This window comes from Vulpes lagopus, chromosome 2, assembly GCF_018345385.1.
Source record: "Vulpes lagopus strain Blue_001 chromosome 2, ASM1834538v1, whole genome shotgun sequence".
In the NCBI taxonomy this organism is placed as follows: domain Eukaryota; kingdom Metazoa; phylum Chordata; class Mammalia; order Carnivora; family Canidae; genus Vulpes; species Vulpes lagopus.
Genome location: NC_054825.1, coordinates 8,746,152 through 8,774,125, shown reverse-complemented (window position 1 = coordinate 8,774,125; position 27,974 = coordinate 8,746,152). Strand labels below are relative to the sequence as shown.

At 43.1% G+C, this 27,974-nt stretch overlaps 1 protein-coding gene across 1 annotated transcript; it reads left to right on the top strand.

Annotated features, from left to right (window-relative positions):
- Nucleotides 1–146: 146 nt before the first annotated feature.
- On the top strand, nucleotides 147–18,577 carry LOC121485549 (ATPase PAAT-like). Its single transcript, XM_041746057.1, has 6 exons — nucleotides 147–462; nucleotides 1,208–1,411; nucleotides 2,353–2,422; nucleotides 6,585–6,791; nucleotides 11,429–11,883; nucleotides 17,313–18,577. Exons 1-6 carry the CDS (start codon nucleotides 317–319, stop codon nucleotides 17,545–17,547), a joined length of 1,317 nt encoding a protein of 438 aa, XP_041601991.1. The 5' UTR covers nucleotides 147–316; the 3' UTR covers nucleotides 17,548–18,577.
- The last annotated feature ends 9,397 nt before the right edge of the window (nucleotides 18,578–27,974 follow it).

Genomic DNA, 27,974 nt, shown 5'->3' with positions numbered 1-27,974 from the left:
CCACGTGCTAAAACCGCCCGCGCCGCGCCTGCGCACAGCTCCCTCCGGGCCCACGTGCCGCCGCGCGCATGCTTCGACCCGGGCTCTCCCCCGCCCGCCGGCCGCGGGGCTAGAAGCGCCCGGCCCAGGGCTGCCGGCGCGCGCATGCGCGTCTCCGCTACGCGGCTTTCCTCCCCACGGGACCAGGAGCCCGGGCCTGGGGCGTGAAGCCCGCGGCGCCGGAAGTGGCCGTGCTCCTCCGCCTCGCCCCGGCCCTGGCGGAAACTGACGCCCTGGAAGAGAGGTTCCGGGCTTGGCCGGGGCTGGCGGCGGCGGGATGGAGAGCGGGGCCGAGGACCCGGTGCTGGCCTCGTCCTGGGATGCCGCCTGCGGAGCCCTGGCCCAGAGCCTCCGTCTCACCCGCGCTGACCTCGGCGCCCGGGGGCTGGACTGGGACGAGCTGCTGGCGCCGCCTGCCGCGGGGGTGCGTGGGGCCGGCGGGGCCTGGGGCGGCGGCTGCCGGTGGTCGTGCCCGTGGGGGAGCGCCCAGGAGGGCAGGTGGGGGCGGAGGGGGGAGGGGGGAGCGGGGGAGGGCAGGTGGGGAGAGGGGAGGGGGGAGCGGGGAGGGCAAGTGGGGGGGGGGAGGGGGAGCGCCAGGAGGGCAGGTGGGGGCGGAGGGGGGAGGGGGGAGCGGGGAGGGCAGGTGGGGGCGGGGGGAGGGGGCAGGGGGGGGGCAGGTGGGGGCGGGAGGCAGGTGGGGGGCGGGAGGGGAGAGCGGGGAGGGCAGGTGGGGGCGGGGAGGCGGAGCGGGGAGGGCAGGTGGGGGGCGGGGAGGGGGGAGGGGGAGCGGGGAGGGCAGGTGGGGGCGGGGGAGGGGGAGCGGGGAGGGCAGGTGGGGGGCGGGAGGGGGAGCCGGGAGGGGGGAGGGGGGAGGGGGCGGGGAGGGCAGGTGGGGGCGGGGAGGGGGGAGCGGGGAGGGCAGGTGGGGGGAGGGGGAGGGCGGGGTCCGTCTCCGGGGCACACGGAGGGGCCCGGGCACTTGCTGTGTGGAGATGCGGGGCCCGCGGGGTCGCGCCCTGGAGTCCGCGGGTGCTGGGGGCGGGGCGGGGCGGGGCCCCAGGGCTCAGGGGAGCGGGCGCGTCAGGACGACTCGCGGCCTCCGGAGCTCGGAGCTCGGAGCAGTGCGCACGACTGGCCCCAGTAACGCGTTGGGCGCTGTTCTCTGCAGCCGAGATCTGGTGGTTTTGAGGACCAGCCCGAGCAGCCCTGCCGAAAGGCCCTGCTTCCTTCACCTGCGATGTGACCCTGAAGCAGGTGAAGAAATCGCTTCTGTTGGCGTTTTAAGTTCAGCGAGAAACATGGAAGTGTACGCGGGAGAGGAGTACTGTGGCACCAGCAGGGGCAGGAGTGTGTGCGGTGACCTGGACGGCAGGTGGGTGACAGGCCACCTACAGGCAGGTGGGTGACAGGCCACCTACAGGTGCGGTCCCCAAGCCCTGTGACCGCCCTCAGCTTCGCTGCTAGTCACGATGCCCTGAGCTGATGCCAGACGCCAGGGGGAGAAGATACAAACAGCAGCGGGAGTAGAAGTTTCTCCCTCTAAGGGTCTTTGAGACAGTCTGGGTCAGCTTTCTCCTGGTATAAATGTGCAGACCTGGAGCCGATGGAGGGAGGTGCCTGGGTGGAGGGTCCTACTAGTTAGTCCCACTGTACGGACTGTACAGACTATCATGCAGAGTCCTTATTCCTGCTTCTTGGCTTTCTCCATGAACACAATGGTCTGTTTCCCAAAGGTAATTTGGCAGTTAGTCTGGAACGTTGAACGCATTTTTCTGGAGGAAAGTCCATTACAGATGGTGCACGGCCTCAAGACTGTGCCACACCCGCCTATGTAACCCACAATTCAGCCCGTTATGGTTTGATGTTTCTCTAGGTTCTTATACAAAGACTCGACTGTAATTGAATCTCAGGATTTAAGGAACGGCTTAGAAACAATTTTAAAAATTGTATTATTTGAATGTAGTTGACATACAACATTACATCAGTTTCAGGTATACAACATAGTGATTCAACATCTTTATAGGTTAGCCTACGTTCACCACAAGTATAACTACATCTGTTACCATACGATGCTATTACGTTATCATTGACTGTATTCTCTATGCTGTACCTTTTATTCCAGCGATTTCTTCCATAACTGGAAGCCTGTGTCTCCTACCCCTCTTCATCCCTTTTGCCCATCCCTCTGGCAACCATCAGTTTGTTTTCTGCATTTTTAGCTGATTTTGCTGTTTCTTTGTTTATTCATATGAAACAAGTTTTAAATGTAACTATTAATAATAATAGTAAAAGTTAAATTCTATTTTATTTTAGGGAGTACAAAATTATTTTCTATATGAAATATTTAAAATTGGAGTCCTGTAGTCATGCTTGTAAAATAAAGGTAAGTCATCACTAGATTTTAACTAATTTGACGGTTGCAAATGTTTTTTGTATGATCTGTAGTTGTTTTGGTTCTGTAATATGGTTAGTCCAATTTTGTTCCTCATTTTTATATAAAAATATGGTGTCATGAAAACTATAAGTCGTTTTGGCTTTATTACATCTAGAAAGAAGGGATTTAGGGAAGTTATAGAGAAGAGCATCCAAGAGTTAAAGAGATTTGGACTTCTATCTTAAAAATATCATAGAGGTGAACTTGAGTGATACAACTAGCACCAAGAGAAAAGTTACTGAGCTGGAAGGCATAGGCCCAGGATATTCCTCCTGTTTTGTTGCCTAGTTGGGTGTACCTTGGGCAAATCTGTTTCTTTTGAACTACTTCATGGATAAATTAGAGGACTCCTCCCCACCCCCCAAAAATTATTGATATATACACGAATGTTCATCCATCATTCCTAATAGCCAAAAGGTTACAAAGAAAACAACTGTCCGTCACTGAATATGTCAACAAAATATGGTATGCCCACACAATAGAAAATTGTTCAGCATAAAAAGTATATAGAAACACAAATGAACCTTGAAATACACTGTGTGAAAGAAGTTGGGATCACATATTGTATGATTCTGTGTGTGTATGCATATGTAAGGTCCAGAATAGGCAAATCCATAGAGACTGGAAGCAGATTAGTTATTGTCTAGGGCTAAGAGGGTTGGTGGGATGGGGAGTGACTGCCAGTGGGTATAGGGTTACTTTTGGGATATAAAAGTACAATGGCTAGCACCAAAAACCATAAGATAGCTAGGAATAAGCCTAACCAAAGAGGTAAAAGAGATCTATATTCTGAAAACTATAGAAAACTTAAGGAAATTAAAAGCACACACAGAAATTGAAAAACAATCCATGCTCATGGACTAGAACAAACATTGTTAAAATGTCTATAGTACCCAAGAAGTCTATATATTTAATGCAATCCCTGTCAAAATACCAGGAGCATTTTTCACAGAGCTAGAACAAATAGTCCTAAAATGTGTATGGAACCACAGAAGACCCCAAGTTGTAAAAACAATCCTGAAAAAGAAAAGCAAAGCTGGAGGCATCACAATCCTGTAGTCATCAAGACAGTATGGTACTGGCACAAAAACAGACACGTAGATCAGTGGAACAGAATAGAAAACCCAGAAGTTGACCCATGATTATGTGGTCAACTAATCTTCAGCAAATACTGTATGTACAGCATACAGTCCAGTGGAAAAAAAAAGTCTGATCTTGCTGGGAAAATTGGACAGCAACATGTAGAAGAATGAATCTGGACCATTGTCTTACGCCATATACAAAAGTAAATTCAAAATGGATGAAAGACCTAAATGTGAGACAGGAAACCATCAAAGTGCTAGAGAACAGAGGCAGCACCCTCTGATCTTGTCTGGAGCAACTTTTTGCTAGAGGCAAGGGAAACAAAAATGAACTATTGGTACTTCATCAAGATAAAAAGTTTCTGCACAGTGAAGGAAACAATAAGACTAGAAGGCAGCCTATGGAATAGGAGAAGATATTTTCAAATAACATCTGATAAAGAATATCCAAAATCCTTAAACAACTTACCAAAGTCAACACCCCAAAAAATAATCCAATTAAGAAATGGGCAGAAGACATGAATAGACATTTTCCAAAGAAGACATCCATAGGGCGAACAGACCTATGAAAAGATGCTCAACATCACTCATCATCAGGGAAATGCAAATCAAAAACAAGATGAGATATCACCAAACATGTGTCAGAATGGCTAAAATTAACACAAGAAACAAGGGGTGTTGATGAGGATGCAGAGAAAGGGGAACTCCTTGCACTGTGGGTGGGAATGCAAACTGGTGCAGCCCCTCTGGAAAACAGTATGGAGGTTCCTCAAAAAGTTAAAAATACAGATACCCTATAACCTAGCAATTGCACTACGAGGTATTTACCCAAAGGATACAAAAATACGGATTTGAAGGGGTACATGCACCTTGATGATTATAGCAGCATTTTCAACTATAGCCAAACTGGAAAGAGCCCAACGATCATTGGCTGATGAACGGTTAAAGAAGATGTGGTATATATATATATATATATACAGTGGAGGATTAATCAACCATCAAAACAAATGAAATCTTGCCATTTGTAACAACGTGGATGGAGCTAGAGTATATTACATTAAATGAAATAAGTCTTGGCAGAGAAAGACAAATTCCGTATGATTTCACTTATATGTGGAATTTAAGAAAGAAAACAGGTGAACATATGTGGAGGGTGGGGAGAAGAGAGAGGGAAAGAAACCAAAAGAGACCCTTAAAGGTGAAGAACAAACAGGATTGCTGGAGGAGGTGGGTGGGGGATGGGCATTAAGGAGGGCAGTTGTTATCATGAGCACTGAGTATTTTGTGTAAGGGATGAATCACTGAATTCTATTCCTGAAACCAGTATTGCACTGTATGTTAACTAGAATTTAAGTAAAAAATCTGAAAAGAAAAAAATACAACAAAATTGCAATGGCCACACAACTCTGTGAATATATTAAAATCCACTGAATTATATACTTTAAATAATTTTTTTGGCATGTGAATTATATCTCAATAAAGCTATTTTTATAAATTTTTTTAAAAAGAAATAAATCTTTGCTCTCTTTTTATCTCAGCATTACTTTATACAGGTTATATTGTTTAGAATAAGAAATGATAAGTAATTTCATGGCCTGCTGGTAGCAAATATACAGAACTGTTTATTCCAAGACATGTTTTATGCAATATATATTAATAGTTTCCAGATTTACTTTAATGAAGTGTTTCATTCAAATACTCAAGTATTTGAATGCCTACTGAGGCTAGATATATGATTAGGCATGTAGGAACTAGCAGTAATAAAATGCCCTCATGTTGCTGACATTCTAGTGTGATGAAGTAGGTAAGCTGACTCAATGAGTAAACTATGTCCCATATTCAGTGGTGGGGCAATGGGGATGAAAAAGCAGAAAGTAGGTAGTAGGGAGGTTAGAAGGTAGGTATATAAATTGAATGCGGAGTTCCTTAATTGTTGAGGACCATCACCTCTTTGGTGCCACACTCAGAGTTCTTGCATCATGTGTTCTGACCTGTGTTGTCCTATTACATATGGTTTTGTGTGTGTTTCTGAAAGTGTGTTTTTGTTAACTGTTTATGGAAGTTCTATGGGAGTGCTAAGGGGAGTCTCATTAGAGAAATCCTAGGCCCACTAAAGTTTATTCTGGGTCAATAGTATATGAAAGCTAATAGTTAGCCATCTTTTTTTTTCTTTTTTTTTTTTTTGAGCACTTACTCAGTAGTAGGTACTGGGAATTTTAACACCTAATCTTCATAACAACCATGTAAAAATAATTGTTATTACTCTCCTTATTTTATTCTTGACTCGGGTTTTTGGCCTTTCCCAGGGACACACAGGCTTTAAGTAGAGTCATCATGGACCCTGTCTGATTCTAAATCCTGTTCCTTTCCACTTTGCTACCTTGTTGTCCATGTCACACAAGATATGTCTTTTGGTTCAGAAACCTGGATGAAATAAGGCAGCATACAGCATTGGGCAAGCCACTGCTATAGAAGCCCAAGAGCTAGGTTCCAAGCTTGACATTTCCCAATTTGGATAATCCTTTGACAAATTAGAAAATCACCCCTGACCTCATCTTTTGTATGTGTGAACCAGCTGGTTTTGTTAGACCATTCTGAATTTCTCTTACAATTCTAAATTCTAAAAGTTGACTTATTTTTAGTATTTTGGTAAATACTTGGACGTGCTTTTGTAAAGCCTTCTTTTGTATTAAATAATAATATAGCTAACTGTGCTGTGTTTGGTTCTCAGATTGGTATAGCTTATTTTTATTCATTAATTTAAGTGAATGAAACTTTATTGGAGCCCCTCCTGTATATCTGCATATTTTTCACTTTGAAATGATATTCTTTATATAAAAAGTTCTTATGAGCCTCATAGTAAATTAGAAGTGCTGATCATTACAATTTTCAGGAAAACTTAAAATTGAAAATGTATTTAAAGTTTGTGTTCCTAAATACATTATTATTGCTAGTTGATATAGAAAAGTGACCTTAAATAGTGATTTTTGTTTAATATCATTTTCTGGGACTCTTTTGTGTTATAATAGTTGCTCTCCTTTGGTGAAAATCAGTGTGTGTTCATCAGTAAAGTTGTGGTACAATTGAGGCGGGTTTCAGCAAATTCTTCAACAAGCTCTCCTGCTCTAGGATCAAGGATAGACCTGCAGAGGGTCCAAACTCTCATGGAGGCCATGGGGTCAAAGTTGTCACCTGGCGCTCAGCAATTGATGAATATGGTTCGATTTCAGCAGCAGGTAGGTAGAGATGGATTCTGTCCAGGTACTGTTAAAAATTTCAAAATGACAGCTTTTTATAAGTAGGTCAAACTAATTGACCTTTGAACTTTTACATTGATTTGTTTTTTATCTTTATTTGCTTTTGTAAACTAGCATTTTGTAGAATTTCTCTTCTGCAAAATATCTTATTACAGATCTTCGCAATTTTCCATGTATTTACTTATTTATTGAGTGCCTTTTTGGTAAATAAGGCAATGTTTTGAGAACTTAAGAAAGTTCAAAGGTCAATTAGTTTATAGCCTATCTTTAAGTGTCTTTGTAGTTTTCCTTTTATCTAGGCCTTTAAGGAAGAAGGACAGGACTGGGCAAGTAAATTTGGAGGGATGCAATTTGAGAGAAAATAGCATTGCGTAACCCTTTAGTGCTAGAAGGAACAGTATATACCTAGGAAATGCCCAGAAGTTCACTTCCCTGGGGTAAAGAAGTAATAGGAGGAGTTTAGCTTGGGGCTGGAACACAGAGGGCTTTGAATGTTATTTTAAGAGTTCATATATGGTTGTGCCTACATTTTGAGATATTTTGACCCAGCATTATTGCATAAGAGGAATAATTAGGAGCAATGAATCAGTAGGGCAGTAGGGTAGGAGACTCCAGGGGGAGCAGCTACATGTCTCTTCCCTCATCCAGATAAGAGTTAAGGATGGTCTAAAATTGAGTATGTAATAACCTGATACTGGATCATGACACATTACCTCTTTGGTGCCACACTCAGAGTTCTTGCATCATGTGTTCTGACCTGTGTTGTCATATTACATATGGTTTTGTGTGTGTCTCTGAAGGTAAGTGTGTTTTTGTTAACTGTTTATGGAAGTTCTATGGGAGTGCTATAGTGATGGTGCCATCAACACTAGAAACTAACTTGATACTGGTATTGCCAGAGAAGAATAGAGTTAAAGGTGACATTGAGGTTTTGAAGATGGTGATACCAACAATATAAATGGAAACCAGGGGAGGAGACTGCTTGGGAAAAAGGGAGTTTGATTTTGGGAATATTGCGTGGTAGATATAAACCAAATAGTGTTTGAAATGATGCTGCAAGCTTTTGGAAGCACTGGTCAGGGTGGGGAGTGGAGAAGCAGAAGGGAGGTTTGAGAGATGTATCCCCAGTAGAGGGCAGGGAAGGTAGTGAAGGGAGAGCGGGAGCAAGGAAGAAACGTTCATGGGGGAGTCACTATGTTTGGTAAGGATATAGGAAGTGGGAAAATGACCAGAACAGCCCAAGACAACAGTGTGACCAAGTAGCACCAGGGGGGATCTGATCTCAGAAGACCTGACTGCAGATTATGGTGCTGACTTTAGTAGTTCTGTTATTTGGCATCGCTTCATCTTTTTGAGGTAAGTTTCCTTGTGTTTAAAATCTAAACGATAATACTGCTAGGATCATAGGATTAATGGGAAAATTTGAAAGAAATGCTGCTTTTGGGTTGCTTGTGTTCTTAAAAGTTTTGTTGATTTTTCTTATTCTGTTTGAAGTTGAAATTTGCGGGCTCTGATTCGGTTTTACTTTACAATTTAGAAAAATTCAATAGAAATTCTGTATCAAAGTGCCTAGCCTATAGCATTCATTTAATGCTGCCTGAATGGAAGGATGCACCCCATTTTTCTCAAAAAAAAAATACCCAGTTATGCAGGATTTACATTGTTTACTTTTTTGATCTTTAAAATACAAATATCTTTTTTCCTTGCTTTTTCAAGGTGATACTTATGTAAACTTCTTATAATAAAAGTTAGACAATCCTTTCAGATATCTGAAGAAATATTCAGAAATAAACACTTAGTTTTTCACAAGTCTGGGGGTAAGTGTGCACATATATAAAATTATGTATATACACATATACGTAGTTCTTTACATATTCGTGTATAGATGTATGGACATAATTCTGCATGAATTATGCTTCTATATTCTTTTTTTTTTTAAGATATATTTGTTCATTCAGAGAGAGCGAGAGAGAGGCAGAGACACAGGCAAAGAGAGAAGCAGGCTCCATGCAGGAATCCTGACGTGGGACTCGATCCCAGGTCCCCAGGATCACACCCCGGGCTGCAGGCAGCGCTAAACCACTGCGCCACCGGGGCTGCCCTGCTTCTATATTCTTTTAAGCTTTTATGCTTTTATGGTGTTTTAAGCTACTCTGTGTTTTTTATATAACGTGACAAATTCTAAGCAATACATACATATAAATTATTTTATATATATTGCTCTGCCTACTTTTAAAAGGGTTTGGTGGACTTTGCAAGGCAACATATGACAGAGAGCACAAGAAAATTAAAAATAGACTTACCTATGAATTCCTTGATATTTAATACAAAGAGGAAAAGGAAATTACTTTCAGAGCTCTCATCTGAGAAAAATATGACTAATTTTTATAATAGTGAATTTCTAATCAAAATTTGTTATATTAGAAAAGAAAATTTCATATAGCAAATAGCTTATCTGCATTTAGATTTTTTAAATTGTAATTTTTGCCAAATTAATTCTCATACACAATTTTGACATTGATTTCTTGCTGTTTATGCAGAATTTTCAATTTTCTGGGGCACTTGAGTGGTTCAGTCTGTTAAACATCTGACTTTTGATTTCGGTTCAAATTATGATCTCCAGATTGTAAGATCGAGCCCCTATGGGGGGCTCCATGCTGAGCATGCAACCTGCTTGGGATTCTTTCACTCTCTCACTCTCTCTCTCTCTCTCTCTCCCCCCCCCTTCCCCCCTCCCTCCCTCACTCCTCATTCATGCACTCTTTCTCTCCAAAGATAAAATTAAATTAAAAAAAATAATTTTCAAAAAAAAATAATAATTTTCAATTTTCTGTCATTAAGGTTGTTGTACTATTGTAGTACTATTGTAGTACTACCAAAAATAATTTAGCTTTGTCATCATGAATAAGTCTCCTTTCTACCAAAGGAGACTATTTAATTTTAAAATTTTGTATATAATTATATGTGTATTATATATATATATATATATATATATATATATATATTATATAGTTGTTTGCCGTCCAAGGTTTATCCAGAACTTGCATTCAATAGAAGATAACATTTCTTTATAAAGAGTATTCCTCCAAAGTACGATTCAGTAAAAGAAATTTCATGGAGACCTTTCAACTCCTACCCCACCAACTTCCCTGGCTTTCATTATTCCCCTTTTCTCCTTTATTTTTCCTTAAAGTATTTATCCCATCTCCATCCACATGATATATTGCCTGCCTTCCTACTTTCCTTCCTTCCTTCCTTCCTTCCTTCCTTCCTTCCTTCCTTCCTTCCTTCCTTCCATTGTTTCCTGTTCCTGTATTGGTTTCACATATTGGTGATTTTCATTTGTTTTGTTCACTCACTCATTTCCTATACCAGAAACACAGAGCAGATTTCTGGTAAATGTTTGTTGACTGAATGAGTTTTGGGTTGGTTTGATCCAGGAATCATTTTTTAGAGTGTGTAGACAATGTATATATTGAGTTTCTTTAGCTAACCTTTATAATACTTTTCTCAGTCTCTTTCAGTAGGTGTTGATCAACAGTAAGGATGCAATGGCATCTTCCAATTAAAATCTTTAATAGAGTTTTGTGTTTCCAATTTAGGATATAGGTCTATAACCTAACAGTTTAGTGGACTAGAAGTAGTTTTGCTTTTTTCTTGCAGAAATATTGAAAAGCATAGCAAGGAGCATTGCAAGAATGTGCCCCTGTATGGGAGACCGTGTAGCCCCATCACAGAAGTGAGCCAGAATCTTCTCATGAAATAATGGAGTATTGCCAATTCAGTTGAGGCCATAAAACATAATCTGTTATCCTACAAATCATTAAAGCAGACATAGCCAAAAGTTGGCTCATTGTTGCCATGCAGATGTCACAAATGTACTGATGAAGCATCAGACTTCTAGTATATAAGCTATCTGGTGTATCTTCCATGATAAGCTAGTTATAAAACATTTCCTTAGGGATCCCTGGGTGGCTCAGTGGTTTAGCACCTGCCTTTGGCCCAGGGCCTGATCCTGGGGTCCTAGGATCGAGTCCCACTTCGGGCTCCCTGCATGGAGCCTGCTTCTCCCTCTGCCTGTGTCTCTGCCTCTCTCTGTGTCTCTATCATGAATAAATAAATAAAATCTTTTTAAAAAATTTCCTTAGATTAGCTTATATATGAATCTTGATGGATGACATTTAATTCTAAGAAAATCATCAATTACTGTTACTCAGTTGATAGTACTAGATTTAATTAACATAAATTAAGGAGGCCTTTGTAGTGGAGACATTAATGCTAATGCAGTTTTACTAAGCATGCTAACATTTAATATTTCCTTTAGGAAAAACTATAGTGAAATCATTAAAAGCCTTGACTCTGGAGGTAGGTGGCCTGGGTTCATGTCCCAGTTCTGCCACTTACTAGTTGTGTTACTTTCGCCTGGTTACCTTTAGCCCTTGTTTTACCTTAGCCTTGATCTCCTCAATTTAGGATTGGGGTAGTAATCTAATAGCTTCCTTCCTATGGATGCTTTGAGGACTGGATGAAAGAATGCACCTTGCCTGACTTATAGCAATTACCCCCAAAGTTAGCTGTCATTACTATCAATAGTAACGTGGATTTATTTACCTTAGAATTGTGTTCCCATTGGAGAGCAGCTTCAGTCGGTTTTGGGAAATCCTGGTTACAAACGCATGATGGACCTGCAGTCGCCATCTGCTTCAGGAACCTTGGACAAGTCACCCTCCACGCCTTTCCCTTTTAGAACTGGATTGACATCCGGATCCGTGGCTGAAGACTTAAAAGCTTATATTGATAAAAGTCTGCAGCCACTTGGTGGAGGAAACATGACAGACCTCAAAGATTATAACGTGGTGCCACAAAACCATTCTCTTCTTGAGAATGACCTCAGAAGTGCAGTTTCTTCTTTCTTACCGAAGAAAGCAAGTGATCACTCAACTCTACCTAACTCTGAGTTGCCGCCTTTTCTCCAGAATCTGTGTAGTCAAGTTAACCATCTCCGTGTGGGACATAACACCAAGTGGCAGGAAAGCATCACTAAGGCCAGTGAAGGCGTTGTTGGTGTTGGGTAAGTATTTATTTTGAGACAGACATGGTTTAGATTTCATGGAAGAATCAGTTGTAAGAAAATAGATTTGTTTCACTAACAATTTACTGTCTGAAGCTGTTTCCACAGGTAATCTTTGAAGCTTCCACGTTTTAGCATTAACACAGTTACAGGGGATAAATATTCTACAGGGTATAATGAATCACTTTTGAAGAAGTACCTAAAACTGAAGGTGTTGGTTACTTCTTAGGCATTTTATGGAAGGAGTACAAGCATCACATAAGGGAGTACAAAGTGGTGTGAATGGGGAGGAGCCGTGGGAACCATGACAAGATCTGATCTTGTTTGTCCCAGGCTAATTTTGGAGTCATCAAGACATAATGCATAAGCCCTTATCTGCCGATCTCATAATTCCGATTTGGGGGCAGTCTTAGTTTGATTAAAGGGTAGCTGAGTATATTTAGTATGTTTCCCATCCTTTATGTAGATGTGATATGTCAAAATATTGCACTAGACTGAAATTCAGGACTCCAGTCATAGTCCTGGCTTAACTAATTTCCCTTATTATTTAAACCTTGTGACTTAGATTTTTTTCACTTGTAAAATGATATTAAATGGTTGAAATTTTCTTTTTTTTTGGAGATTAATTTATTTTAGAGAGCAAGAAAGCACAGGCTTAGAGGGTGCGGGTGAGTTTAAATCTCAAGCCAACTCCACACTAAGCATGGCGTCCACATGGGGCTTCATCTCAGGATCCTGAGATCATGACCTGGGCTGAAATCAAGGGTCAGATGCTTAACCAACTGAGCTATCCAGGCACCCCTGCTTGAAATTCTTTTAAAGTCTCTGATAGGGAAGCCTGGGTGGCTCAGTGGTTGAGCATCTGCCTTTGGCTCGGGTTATGATCCTGAGGTCCTGGGATTGAGTCCCACGTCAGGATCCCTGCAGAAAGCCTGCTTCTCCCCCTGACTATGTCTCTGCTTCTCTATCTGTGTCTCTCATGAATAAATAAATAAAATCTTTAAAGAAAAAAAAAATCTCTGATATAACATTGAAATTTGAGGATTTTAATAAGTTATTGGGAAAAATGGTTTTTATTCAATAAGGATATTTATTACTTAGTAATATTATATTTTAGTAAGGATACTCAATAAGGAAAAGTAACTTTAGTCTTCAGTTGTTGACAGCTTACATCAGTGAACTAGCTGGTATGTGATATAGCAAAACAAAAAAAACTACTGAGATTAAAAACTGCTTCTGGGTCCAGCTGAGATTGAATGTCCCCATCCCTCTCAGGTCTGTCATGTAAAGTGAATAAACCTTTTTTAAATTTTAAACAGAAAGGATGGAAGAGAGTTTTATTCAAGCCCAAAGTAGGATAGCTGCCCTGGATACACAGTCCTCACAAAGAAGAGGATTGGAACGGTGAGAAGGGTGATACTTAGGAAGGGTGATTCGTATTTTTTTCTCCAAGCAAGGAACATGTGTTGCAGGGTGACTTTTTTTTTTTTTACATAAAGAGGCACAAATCATGACAAAGGACATTCTAGAAAGGTACAGATTTTATCATATGTTTTTAGTATATGTAAGGGTGTATTACATTAATCTTAGGACTAAAGAAGTTTTTAAAATTTTTCTTATCTTTATGTTTGCAATGTTCCTTTTTGATTACTTGTTTTTTTAGATAGACAATGTGTGCTTTGGGCAGAATTGGGCCTGAGCTTTGAGATTTCACCCAGTCATTTTGACCTTGGTAAAGTGTTAAAGTCAAGCCTTCCTGGAAGCCTGGGAGCAGGGCCATTGAACATTAAAGCTGAAAATTTCTTTTATCAAATCCTCCCCTTTACAAATAGAAAACCCTGGATATAATAAACATATAGTAACTGTAAAAGTTAGAAGTCAGACTGCTTAGGGACTGTAAGGTACTGTCCCTTAATTCCCAGTTTTCTGAGATTCTTTCTTATCATAAATCACTGTTGGACTTTGTCAGATATTTTTTCTACATCAGTTTATGTGATCATGAATTTTCTTCTATAGTTTGTTGATATGGTGAATTACATTAATTTTCAAATACTGAACCAGCCTTACATACCTAGAGTAAATCCTGCTTGGTCATAGAGTATAATTCTTCTTCTTTTTTAAGCATTGCTACATTTAATTTGCTTATATTTGTCAAGTATTCTCATATCTAATTCATGAGAGATAATGATCTGTATTTCCTTTTTCTTACACTGTCTTTGGTTTTATATCAGGGTAATACTAGCTTCATGAAATGAGCTCTGTGTTTTAGAAGAGATTGATATAAAGTTGCTCTTTTTAAAACTTGTAAAATTCTCCAATGAAACCAACTGGCTTGAATGTTTCTTTCTTGGGAACTTTTTAATTACATATTCGATTTCTAACAGTGAAGTTGTCAGTTCTCCCACTGATATACAGGCCTAAAGTAGAGATTACTTAAAATCTTTAAAAACAAAAACACAAAGCTATAAAACTTCCCCAGTAATATATAGGAGAACATTTGGGGACCTAAGACTAGGAAAAGACCCTTAGATGATTCCAGAATCACAGTAATGCTAACATCAATACTAGATCCTTCAAAATATAAAACTTCTGCCTGTGAAAGACCCTGTTAAGAGGATTAAAATACAGATACAAACTGGGAGAAAGTATTCAAGTCACAAATTTAACAAATGACCTACATTTCTGTAGCTCCCAAAATTCACATTAGAAGAAAATTCAATTAGAGGATGGGCAACTGAGACATTTTACCAAAAAAGGCACACAGATCAAATAAGCAAATGAAGAGATGATCATCACTGACCTCATGGCTCCCAGGGAAATGAATATCAAAACCATAAGATGCTACTACATGGTTATTTGAAGGCTAAAGTAAAAACACAAAATGGTAGCAATACCAGATGCTGCTGAGGATATGGAGAAACTGGATCTCTTCTACATTGCTGGTGGGGGCGTAGAATGCTATAGCCACTGTAACAATACCTTGGCAGTTTCTTGAAAACTAAACATAACAGTTAATGTGTGATCTGGCAATCCAACTCCTGAGCCTTTGTCCCAGAAAAATGAAAACTTCTGTCCACACAAGGAACTGCCCAGTTCTGCATGCAAAGCCTTATTTCTATGTAATAGCCCCAAACTGGAAACAACCAAAATGTCTTAAAATACATGAAGAGTTAAAACAAACTGTGGTATGTCCATATCACGGGATGCTAATCAACAGAAAGGAACGAACCATTGACTCACACAATAATAACTTGGATGGCTCCCAAGAACATTATGCTGAATGACCAAAGAGAATCTCAGGTGGTCACATACTATGTGATTGCATTTGCACAACATTCCCAGCTAAAGTGGTAGAGATGGAGACCATTGGTGGTTGCCAGGTGTTAGGGGAGTGGCTGTGACAGGGTGGCAGGAGGGAGATGCTTGTAGGAAAGGAGGAGTTGTGCATCTCAGCTGCGGTGATTTTCACGTGACTGGGTGTACATGGGAGAGGGTAGCATACACACACTGCCAGCATCAGTTTTCTGGTTTTGTGTTCTACCAGAGTTAGGTGAGGTGGGACCATTGGGACCATTGGGTGAGGGTACTGGGAACTCTAGCATCTTTACAACTTCCTGTGACTCTGTAGTTATTTAGAAAACAGTTTTAAAAAAACCCTTATGGGATCCCTGGGTGGCGCAGCGGTGTGGCGCAGCGGTTTGGCGCCTGCCTTTGGCCCAGGGCGCGATCCTGGAGACCCGGGATCGAATCCCACATCAGGCTCCCGGTGCATGGAGCCTGCTTCTTCCTCCGCCTGTCTCTCTCTCTCTCTCTCTCTCTCTCTCTCTCTCTCTATCATAAATAAATTTTAAAAAAAAATTAAAAAAAATAAATAAAAACCCTTACATATACTGGAATGAGGCTGTCAAACTTTTTGGTCTTTACACTGAAAAATAATTGAAGCCTCTAAAGAACCTTTATTTATGCAGACTATATAAAAGGATTCATTTGTTGAAAAATAACAACAAATACCTGTTCCCGCTATATAGGAACGTAACAGTTTTTATGAAAAATGTCTTTTCTAAGAAGCTTAGCGAGAATGGTATCCTGTGAAATGTATAGACTCAATAATAGCTTCTGGTTGCATTCTCATCTATATTGCCACCCCTCCCCCTCCGCCCCAAGCGTGTAGCCTCAGTAGCTAGGAAGACACAGAAGTGGAAAGAACAGGGATCCCTGGGTGGCACAGCGGTTTGGCGCCTGCCTTTGGCCCAGGGCGCGATCCTGGAGACCCGGGATCGAGTCCCACGTCGGGCTCCCGGTGCATGGAGCCTGCTTCTCCCTCAGCCTGTGTCTCTGCCTGTCTCTCTCTCTGTGTGTGTGTGACTGTCATAAATAAATAAAAATTAAAAAAAAAAAAAAGAAGTGGAGAGAACAAATGGGGTTAATCTCTGAAGAAAAGATTTATACCCTAAGTTTACTACCTTTGGAAAGTAAGAAACAGAAGCATACACAACCAAAACTTGTGTTAGTCACCTGAGCAGTGACATTACACCTTGGGTAGCCTCTGGAAAATGTCCCTGTATGTTCTTGAGAATCCCGAGGATGAGTTCAGATAACATCTTAGTAGTAGCAGGAGCACATTTGCCACTTCATGGAAGCTGAAAAAGTCATGGCGACCCCAGGGTTGTGTGGACCATACTCAGTCACTGCCCTAGTGTTCATTGGTTGTGAACTTGAGAAACTGCTTTTTACTTTTTTTTTTTTTCAGATTTTATATATGTGCATATGTATGTATGTATGAATGAGAGGGAGCATGAGCTGAGGGAGGGCAGAAGGAGAAGCAGACCCCTCCCCCCCCAGCAGAAACCCTGAGATCATGACTGAGCCAAAGTCAGACACTTACCTGACTGAACCACCCAGGTGCCCCATTCTACTATTTTTATTTCTACTTGCCCATTCCAGTTATATTCAGTTTTAAACGTTTTCATATTAGGTTAGAAAAGAATCATCCAGTTATTAAATGAGGTGGTACAAGTGACAGAAGACAAACCTAGTAATTGTAGAGTTGTTGGGGGAGGTTCTTGGAAGACCTACATGGAGACCTTTAACAACTGGGCGAGATCAGTTTTGAATTGGGGCTCAAAATCCAAAGACCTTTAGTAAAGACTTGTTCTTTGAGCGTAGACATTCTGTCTTCATTGTTACAGTCTCATTTCAGTTGTATGCTGAGATGTCGAAAGAAAGGTACAGAATGCTTTGTGCGCTCAGGTCGTGGTTGCCTGTTGCAGATGTATTTTGGCAGCTGGAAATAGGTCATGCGGGGACGGCACGCTTGCCCAGACTGATTTCCGCACTGTAGGTTGGCTGCTGGTGTTAGTATAGTTGGGCTGTTTGTGTTATGAGATCAGAGATAACTGTTGTACTGGCCTTTGAAAATGTATTTTTAGAATGGAAGAGCAACCTGTGTGTTCCTACTTGGAGAAGATTCTTACTAAAAACTTGGAACTGATGGAAAAGAGACTCGTGGACTACGTCGACCAGCGACTGTGTAAACTCCAAGAGCACATGGACACCAAGATTGCTCTGTTAATGGGCCTGCTGCAGAGTCCCTACTCCCCACCCCCGGGGACGGCCCTCAGACCCTGTGACTCTGGAGAAAGACTTTCAAATGGAGAAAGATAAGTGCTCAACCTGTACGGTGCGCTACAGATATTTATTACGTATTTATTGCAAAGCCTAAACCCCCAAGGTTCAAACCAAGTATTTCATGTCATTTGAGGATCATCCTCTCCCTTCCATCAAGTGACCTCCGTGTTCATTTGAACTCTGCTTGTTACTGTAAATCCAGTACTTTGCATTAGAATTAACGGGATAGGGTTACCTACTATTTTTGTTCAATACTGTTTACTTTTATTTTTTATTTGTATTTACTTTTATTTTTGTTTAAGTGTTTTAACTTAACGATTTGTATTTTAACTCATGAATCTGTTTTATATACGTGTTTAAGTGCTGTTTTAATTTATACAAAGGCCCTATGTTTTAGGTGCATGAAAAAAGTACAGTGTTTGATATATTTTTTCTAATTGATTGTTCTTAGAAACCTTAGACTATTTAGGCCTTGCTTGCAACCTTTAATTCCCAGTCACCAAATTACATTTCATATTGTTTATTTCAGATAAAAAATTAAACATGTTTCTGCACCTTTAGTTTACATCGGGGCCATTAATTTTATGTTGTGTCACATTGAAGCTATACTGTGGGTAGGGGAGAAACATCAAACTGGCCCTTTTTTTGTTAAGATTATTACTTTAGATTTTGCGTTTGATGTAAAACAAGAGAAGTTATCTTGTTTCATTTCAGTAAACACAACTTTTTTGAGTTGATAGTGGTTCTTCTTTCCAGAGCCCTTCCCCGGTACGTTTAACATGTGAAGTGCTGAGCCTCTGCATGCAAAGATGAAGGCATATGAATCAAGGAGATTGTGCCTCTGTGGCGGATGTAATTTTCAGAAATTATGACTATTTTATGTGTCTTGAGGGCTGGTATATTTGCATCTAAAAAATAAATGTATCTACTCTGGAAACTATGTGTCTTATATAAATACAAAATTTTTTTGAAGATTTTATTATTTATTTAAGAGAGAGCAAGAGAGCGAGAGAGAGAGAGCATGCTCAAGCGCACATGTAGGGGAAGGGGCAGAGGACAAGGGAGACACAGACTCCCCTGAGCAGGGAGCCACACTGGGGGCCTCAATCCCACGACCCCGGGATCATGACGTGATCCGAAGGCAGACGCTTAACCAACTGAGTCACCCAGGCACCCCAGAAATATTTTCATCTAATATTTGTTCAAAATGAAAATGATGTTTTACACTCCTTGCATGTTTTGGTGAATATAGTTTTTTAAAGTGAGAACTAATACAGTGTTCATTTATGAATCATTCTGACCTCAGTGACAGGAGGTCTGTATATTACTTTTTTCAAGCTTTTCCTAATTTTATTCACAACCTATGCAGCCAGTAAATAGCATTTCTACCCACAGTCGGAAAATGTGTTGCACTTAAAGCTCAACCCTTCTGTTAATAGCTGTACAGTTTCTGATAGTTGTGGTCTGTTCTTTGGTTCAGAAATTGCCTCAAAATAGTTACAACTAGAACACACAAGGTGTTTTATAAAATGATTAGAATAATACAATATTCATGACTATAGTACTAGAAATAATTCATATGTGCTTTAATTCCTGATTTTCCATTTAATTTTTCTGTGTTAATGAAGACCTTACATTTTATATGTATTAAACATTCAGAAGTATTGATTTTCTTAAAAACTGTTGTGCATAAATGTATGTATTGCTTTATTATTATTTCTGAAAATATTGCCTGAATTTGCTCTGCAGAAGCAGCAGACTATAATACTTACAAACTCTTTATTAAGTGTTTTTTTTTCTTGTGAGTTTTCTCCACATATAATAAGCCAAGTCTGCAGAGTCATGTGTGTTCTAATTTCCCCATTTTTACCACTTTGAGCGTCCTTTCGTCTCCTTTCCCATGGAGGCTTGCTGAGGTTTCCATTCCACTTCCATAAGTGGATCGATTGTCAGTGTTTGGGGTGCAGGGCAGAGAGAGTTTAGGACTCTTCTTAAGGTGTGGCCGTGGAGACTGGCATTGGAGGCTCTTCCTCACTCAGCCCAGCCCAGCTTTCCAGCCTCATCAGCCACCTCCACGTCACTGCTGTGCCAGCCTGTCCTTTCTTCCCGCAGCGCCTCACATTGCTGGTTCCAGCAGAACAGGAATGTTCTCCTCCTCTGGTTCCCACCTCTCCCTACCCTACACTAGCATTCCAGCTCAGCACAGCTGCAGCCTTCAGGAAGCCACCCTGGGTCCCTCCCTCCCTCCCCCGGGAAGGAAGCAAGCAGCTGGATGAGTGAAACAGGCAACACAGAAGGCTCTTTTCGGGGCACGGAAAACAGTCTAGGTTGGCTAATGCATAGGATGCAGGTGAGGCCTGGGGAGGGAATGCAGAGGGAAGGCCTGAAAAGGTGGCCTGGCTTTGGCTTTGGAAAACCCTGAATGCTCCACTCTGGAGATTTGTCAACACCAAGGAATCAGTGGTTTAAGAGGAGTGACGTGGTCATCTCTGGGCCTCAGAAAGCCAACCAGAGTGGAACTTGGCTCACGAACCCACTTGCAGAATTTCTAGGCGTTCTGCTTTGCGCTGCAGCAGAATCTGGGTGCTGTGAATGCAGAACCCCCTTAACATGTGATTGCCTGACAAGTTAGTTCTGCATTTCCTCATCGTTTGCTCTTCCATCTTTGTCAGAATCACTTGGGGAACTTGTCAAACATGAAGGTTTCTCGAGCCCTAACGCACTTCTTCTGAATCAGACCAGAGGGAGAAACGGTCCCTGAACGGGCATTTCAAAGGATCTCAGGGTTATTATAAAACAGGCCAAACCGGAGAGTCTGCGTTGGTCCATAACACAGCACACTCCAACATGTAGCCATCCGATCAGCCCCATGATCCCTCATCTGGGAGCTGGGCAGAAGGCAAATTCACGGGCTCCATCCCAGAACCAGTGAAGCAGAGTCTTGGGGCGTGGGCAGGAATCTGCTTTCACAGGCTGTCCAGGTGATTCTCATGCACACAAGTTAGAGAACCACTGCTTTAGTGAATGGATGTCTCTGAAGAAATAGACCCACAATTTCAAACACCCAAGACAGGTATCTGTATAACCTTGTATCTGTTGGAGATGCTCCTGGACATTTATGTTTAAATGAGAACCAGCAGTTCCAGAATAATAGTAGAAGAGGAAGGCAAGTCTGACTTCTTGAGAGTCAGAATTTCTGAACCATGAAATGACTCAAATGGAGCAGTTGTTTTTACTGCAGACTTTCCCTAGCAGAGACACCTTGGTAGAGTTTCCATCAAAAATTTTTAATGTTTTCACTTTTTTTTTTTAAGATTTTTTTTTTAATTTATTCATAGACACAGAGAGAGAGGCAGGCTCCAGGCAGGGAGCCTGATGTGGGACTTGATCCCGGTCTCCAGGATCACACCCCAGGCTGCAGGTGGTGCCAAACCGCTGCGCCACCAGGTGCATTTCCGTTGGGATCATGCTTGCAAACAGAACACGTGTGGCTGGAGATGAACCACCAGCAGAGGGGCTCACTGCTTGCATTCGTGTCTCAGTTTACAAAGCAAGTGTGACATGTCCGTTTATGTTGAAACCTCCCAAAGACCCAAAAGCCACCACCGCCACAACCACCCTTGTCAAACCACACAGCACCCACTATCTTGAAACAGGCCCAGGGAGCTGAATGGCTTTGCCAATGGTTCTGACAAGTCATGGGGGGACGGTGGGCCTGGAATCCACCTCTCTTCGGTAGGCCATGTGGATTGTGGGGTGGGACCTCCCTATTTAGAATTGATCTCTGATAATTTGAAATCCAAGGCTGTTGAAAGGTGAAGCAACTCGTCTTCCATGGCCCCCTCTCTCAAGGTAAAGCAAATTTAGCCTCTTCTACATGCTTTTCTACCATTGTGACATTGTCTCTCCTAATGCACCTTGGAAGACATCTTCAGGATGGCTTAGAGGATAATACACAAGAGTGGACAAATCTGAATTCTTTAATCACCTGCTGTGTAAATTTGGATGAGTGATTCTACCTTTTTCTTGACCTCAGCTTTCTGTAAAATGGGGGATGTCACAGCCTACCTCATGCTGTAGTATAAGGTTTATAATATTATGAACATGATATAGTAGATGTTAGATGGCAAATGTTAAATTTTTCTCTCCCTTTTCCTACTGTGTTCTCTTAAATGGGTGTTTCTTAATACCATTACTATTCTGGAGATTTGGAAGTCCCTCTTCTATACCCTACCTTAGCTGCAGGAGACTCACAATCAGTTCTGTTGAGCAGAGGTTCTCGAGTCTAATTCAGGATAGATCAGCATCACCTTGAAAGTTACTCAAAATGCAGGTTCTCGGACCCCACTTCAGACATACTGAATCAGAAACTCTGAGGCCTAGTGTTTCCTGAAGTCCACCTGCTGACTCGAGTGCCCACTCACTTTGAGAACCATTGGTTTATGTCTAAAAGCACACTTTGCAGCCAGCTTACATGAGTTCCTTCCCCCAAACCCCTGCTGACATACCACAAAGCTGCTCTACACCTGGCAGGGGGAAAATGTAGGCTTTTTACTAGGGTTTTAAACCTCTATGAAATTGGATCCTTGGCTAATTTTTCCGACTGGTGTCTTGCTGCCATTCCCCTTCACGCATCTCACTCTAGCCCCAACGACCCCTTTCTTGTTCCTTGAGCACCCCAAACCCATTGCAGCTCAGAGTTCTGTCATTAATATTTGCTTTGCCTCGAATGTACCTCTGATCTCCGATCTCCGTTTTCTCCATGCCTCTGCTGGAGCCCTCAGAAAGGCCTTTCTTGACTATGCTCCCTAAATTCGTCCTCCTCATCCCTATCATTTGGTCAACTATTTTCACTTTTCCTTTTAACTATTCTTTAAGGGGTAGATACATTTAGAATGAATTCTGTTCCTTCATCTGAAAATGTCTCTCTCCCCGTCCCTTCCTGAGGGATAGTTTTGCTGGATATAGAATTTAGGGTTCTTTTCATTCAGCGCTTGAGAGGTATCATGTGCTACTTCTGTCTGGCTGCTGCGGTCACAGATGAGAGGTCTATGGTTTGGAACTGGTGTCCCCCTGTAGGTAGGGTGTTATGTCTCTCTGGCTGCTTTCATGTTTGTTTGTCTTTAGTTTTCAAAAATTTCATTATAATGTGTCTTGTCATGGATTTTCTTGAGTTTATCCCGTTTGGAGTTTTCTCTGCTTCTTGAATCTGTGTTTGTTTGTTTGTTTTTAAGATTTTATTTATTTATTCATTAGAGAGAGAGAGAGAGAGAGAGAGGCAGAGACACAGGCAGAGGGAGAAGCAGGCTTCATGCAGGGAGCCCGACATGGGACTCGATCCCGGGTCTCCAGGATTAGGCCCTGAGCTGAAGGCGGCGCTAAACCGCTGAGCCACCGGGGCTGCCCTCATTTTTGTAACCCTTATATCTCCTGATTAGGTATGAAAATCTTCCAATGAGCATGTACTTAAATTCTAGTAAATGGCATTGCATTATTTTGTTGCATAGCTAAAGCATAAAGCCTAATCAGCCTTCTAAACTGAGCTTTTAAGTATAAGGGGATTTTTAGTCTCCCCACATTTCCCTTTTTTTTTTTTTTTCATTAAAATCTTATATCAGCTTTTGAGGAGCAGTCAAATCCTGAGAATCATTGTAAGGGAAATAAGACCTGAAAAGGAAAAGACTTAGAATTAAATGGTTCAAAATAGTCTCTCTTTCCTGAGGGCTAAAGTACACCGGTACATGGGACAGAATTCAGAACTCTGCGGAAGAGCTGCTGTCCTGAGAGCTGATGTCACATCGCTCTGGCATAGAACATGGGGCTGGGCAGTGGCTGTGCTTCAAAAGCAAGTTCTTCAACCTTGGATCTTAATTCCTTCTAACAAGGGTGATTCTATCCTTCTTTCTCAAATTACGGCTTCCATAAAATACCCTGTTCCCTAAATTTTTTAAAATTGTTTTTAATACTTGGCCTTCATCCAGATCTGGACGGTTTACCTCTAGTAAGTATGCCTCGCAGTTACATTGTTTATGCTGCTTTCCTGGCTCACTGTTCCCTAATTTCAGAGCGTCAGATTAAACACTTTGCTGTTTTCAGACCAATTTTCGTGGGAGAATTTCGGGGGGAAGATGTCCAAAAGGCCTGTCGTCTCCTGGAGAGACAGAATGAGGAACAGGGGCTCCTAAGATGTCCTGAAACCATAATATGGCAGGACAGTTGTCCATGGGAGAATTAGAAACTTTGTTCCCTTAAAACTCACCACTTCCAAGGTGTGTTTGCATATTCTCAGCATTGTACAGCAGGGCACTTTGAAAAAAGACATTTCCTTTGTCATTCCCAGGAACCATTTTAAACTTGATGAACAGCAAGGGGTCACTGTTGACTCTATCAGTGCATGTATTTCATGAGGCCCAGAGGTTTGGGACTAAAACCACCCGCACAAGGGTGGGCCTGTGTGGTAGTTGTAGCTGCTCATTGCTGCCTGTGAAAAGGAAAAAGATTCTTCCCAATTTCTCTCCTGATTTCCTTCCCGCCAGAGTTTACATTTCAGTTGCTTTTCATCCACATATAAACCCTATCCCTCTGTGGGCCAGCCTGGGCTCCCTGGGAACATTCATGCATGGTTTACACGTACGACGCCTGGGGTTTGGGGCTCATGGGTCCCCCGCTGAAGGAAGCTGGGGCCTGGGAGGGGGAGGGAAGCCACGTTCACTGCCTCCCTGCACTTCTCTGCACAGGTGCCTATGACATGCTTGACGTCAAGATCCTGATTGCCATTGGTGGCAGCTTATTGATTGTCACGATTGTGCTGATGGCTGTTGTCCTCTGTCTTTACTACAAACTATTCCGCACATTAAAGTGAGTGATGTGGGTAAGACTGAAAAGCACCCCCTCAAATAGGATACCCGGGGCTCCCTGCCTGAGCAGGGTCATCCCTTGCCCTGTGCCCACACCCAGGGGGAGGTCAGGAGCAGCAGGTAGGTCTGAAAACTCGAAGACAGGTGAGTGTGGAATCTTGGGTTTTCCCCCTTCTGGCTTAGGGCTGTGAGCTCATAAGTAGAATGTTCTCAGCGTGGGGCGGGGGGGGGGGCTGCTGCTGTGATGCTTTGCCCCACTACCCTCCCCGAGTGGACCCTCAGCTGGCTTACTCCTCACACTGGTGGGCCCTCCCTCTGTCCCAGGCACTGCAGACTGTGCGGGAGGCTGTGGGTGAGTCTGTGCCTGGGATTCACTCAGAGGACAGGCTGGATTGACCTCCTTTTAGCAGAGTTGGGGGAGCGGTCAGGGGGTTCTCTCATTCACGTGCATGGCCCTGGGGACAGTGAGGTGGGCCTGGAGGACTGTGGGGAAGCTGAGCTGGGTGAAGGTCCCGGGGACACCTGACAGGGGAGTGCAGCCCAGGCAAAAGGTCATTAACTTTGGGGGAGAGGAACCCTGGAGCCTGGGAGAGAGATGGGTAGTGAAGCCACGCTGTTCCCGTCCTAGGGAAGTGAAGCCTGTGAGCTGGAAGGTAAATCCCAGAACATGGGGGGTGGGGGTGGGGGTGGCCAAGTGTGGCCCCTTCCCCATCCTGCTCTGCACTTGATGGGCCTGCAGGGATCGGCTGGGTGATCCACACCTGCGCTTGCTCTCTCTTGTTGGCTGTAACCTGATTTTCCATTTCTAGCAGTGGGAGAGGAAGGGATTGGATAGGAGCTTGGCACAGGGGCCGAGAGCTCTAGTTTCGGGCTGCTGTCATGTATTTGATTGGTCCAGCCCCAAACCTCCCAGATACCCCTGATAATTGTGACAAATGGATGGAGAAGAAAAATTCTAATCCCATGCTCTGTCTTTTCTTAAGGGCTTCCAAGGCGTCTGTTCCTCAGGCCACCAGCAGTAATAATCAAATCACAAAGACCCAGGCCACAGTCTCCACTGAGTCCTATCCCAGCCTCAAGTGCTATGACCAGTGCAAAGCGTGTATCAACTACAATCCCCCGCCACCGTGCTACTATGATATAAACGAGGGACTCTGACTTGGGTGGACACAAATACCTTCATGTGCAGTATTTCTTTTCCAGTAGAATTTATTATTCAAGTCAGGGTCAAGTAGTGTTTACATCATATTATGTGCTATTTAACATTATATTTATGTACTTCTGAATAAATGTGCAATACTGAAAACAATCCTCTCTGCCTCTGGCATTTTTGGTGGCGGTTATGTACTTAAACTTTTGTACTACCCACTTGGGATCTTGGGGCAACTAGCTTGTTATACTGCGGAGGAGGAGAGTCAGAGGAGAAAAGAAAAAGGCATGTAAACAATTTAACAGGACGGGATACTGTGCTAGATGCTTGGGATGGAAAAACCAAAGCTTCTGAAAACTAAGTTTAGAGTAAGCTTCACAGCAGCCTAGGCGGAGAGGGAAACACAGCATTTCCAAACGGGACACACTTTGTGCCGATGCTAAATTCTGCTCGGATTTTAGGACATGGAGCCCTCTCTTTGAGACTCCGAAGAAAGGGACATCTTCCTTTGGGTTTCAAAGATTCAGAACCGGTTTTCAAACATCTGAGGGCTCACTGTCCAGATGCTTATTTCTTGCAGACCCTTGGGCACTAAATTGGCTCTGCGGTTGGATGGCTCCTGTGGGGAGATTCCCTCCCGTGCTCAAAACTGGACTCTTCTCATGGCAGGTGCCAGGGACACCACGAGGTTCTCGTTGGTGCAGGAGTCTGAGGGTAACATGAGACTCCTGCAGGCAGAGCAGGAGCTGTGGGAGAGGCACAGGGATGGACCTTGGGTCAGATGCGGGGAGCTCACAGGCTTACGCCTGGTAGCCTGGGATCCAGGCTGCTTTCTGCCAGCAGTGATGCCAGTGGTGCAATCCACAAGTATTGGGGTATTTGCAGCCACCTGCCCCAGGGGTTAGCTGCAGGGGATGACACCTGGCCAAATAGGTGATGTGGATCAAAGTCCTGGTGGGTGTGAGTTACTAAGACTTTGCCACAGAGAAGACCAAGCCCCTTGTAACTGGGATCACATCACAAAGTTCAACTCCCGGATTCTGAACACGGGCCCCTCCCCATTCCTGTTACACCTCGACTTCATCACCCCCAGCACTCCTAGCCATCATGCAGTGTGGATTGCCAGTAAGGTACTGTTTAGGACATAAAATGCAACACAGAAAACCCTTCCTCTCTGTAAGGTGCCCGCAGCTGAATTTCTTGGCAGATGCTGCAGCTCAGAGCCAGAGCATTCTAGGTCACAGAATCAGAGGGACAGGGATGGGAAACGAGAACACTTCTGAAGACTCAGAAAGGTCAGGTGGTGGAGAGGACTGGACTTGGGTGGCAGGGAAGGTGTGGAAGGTCACCGAGTGAGGCCTTGGGTCCTGATCGGCCCTGACTTGCAGTGGAGCATGGACGTCACTTCTGCTCTCTGGGCTTAGTTTCCGCTTCTGTCAAAAAGCAGCTCGAGCCACTCTATCTCCATTGGAACTCAAAAGATACTTCCTGAACACACTGGATGGTAGTGAGCTCAAGAGCTGAATGTGAGTGATTAAATAAGCAATGTTAAGTACTCTTAATAGTAATCAAAAGAGTGGCGCCTGGCTGGCTCAGTTCCTTGGACGGCTGCCTTTGGCTCAGGTCATGACCTTAGGGTCCTGGATTGAGCCCTGCATCAGGCTCCCTGCTCAGGGGGGAGCCTGCTGCTCCTTCTCCATCTGTCCATCCCCTGCTTTTGTGTGCTCTATCTCTCAAACAAAATCTTTTTAAAAAAAATAGTAATTGAGCGCAGCCCAGGTGGCTCAGTGTTTTAGCGCCTGCCTTCAGCCCAGGGCCTGATCCTGGAGACCCGGGATCGAGTCCCACGTCGGGCTCCCTGCATGGAGCCTGCTTCTCCCTCTTCCTGTGTCTCTGCCTCTCTCTCTCTCTCTCTCTCTCTCTGTCTCTCATGAATAAATAAAATCTTAAAAAGTAATCAAAATAGTTTAACACAGTTTATTTCTGTGTTTTGAGTTTACTGCTGTATTTGAATTTAAAGGTTTGGGTCAGCAAAGCTATTACCAGATTGACAAAGCTCATTTTGGGGTCATTGCTCATGACACCTAATGGGTTCCAGGCTTTTCTTAGGCATTTATTCCAGACAGAAGACACGGTTCCTGCTGTCAGGTGCTCATAAACACCCTGAAAAGAGAAAGCCCACAAAGCACCACACTCCCCAGGATTTATCAAACAGGCCAGTCAAGTCACCTTGGGCCTTGTGGGGCCCAGGAGATGAGGCAGTCAGGTCTAAAGGAAGTGTGCCCACAGCCTGGCTCCTTCCCAGTGGCAGCGCTCATGCAGGCCACACCCTGCAGCTTAGATGAGGGGTTTTCTCTTCCATCCTGAAGCAGCTGGCTTCACAGAACAGTGGAATGGCCTCTCCAAGACTCGATTACAGCATCAGCTGGGTGCCAATACTTTGCAGGTCTGGGGCA

Bases quoted from the DNA above. Each gene is read 5' to 3' on its own strand.
- LOC121485549 (XM_041746057.1), top strand. From the start codon at position 317: ATGGAGAGCGGGGCCGAGGACCCGGTGCTGGCCTCGTCCTGGGATGCC. The intron at 1,412-2,352 runs GTGGGTGACAGG...ATTTTATTTTAG, and splicing joins TGCGGTGACCTGGACGGCAG to GGAGTACAAAATTATTTTCT. The intron at 11,884-17,312 runs GTAAGTATTTAT...ATGTATTTTTAG, and splicing joins GAAGGCGTTGTTGGTGTTGG to AATGGAAGAGCAACCTGTGT.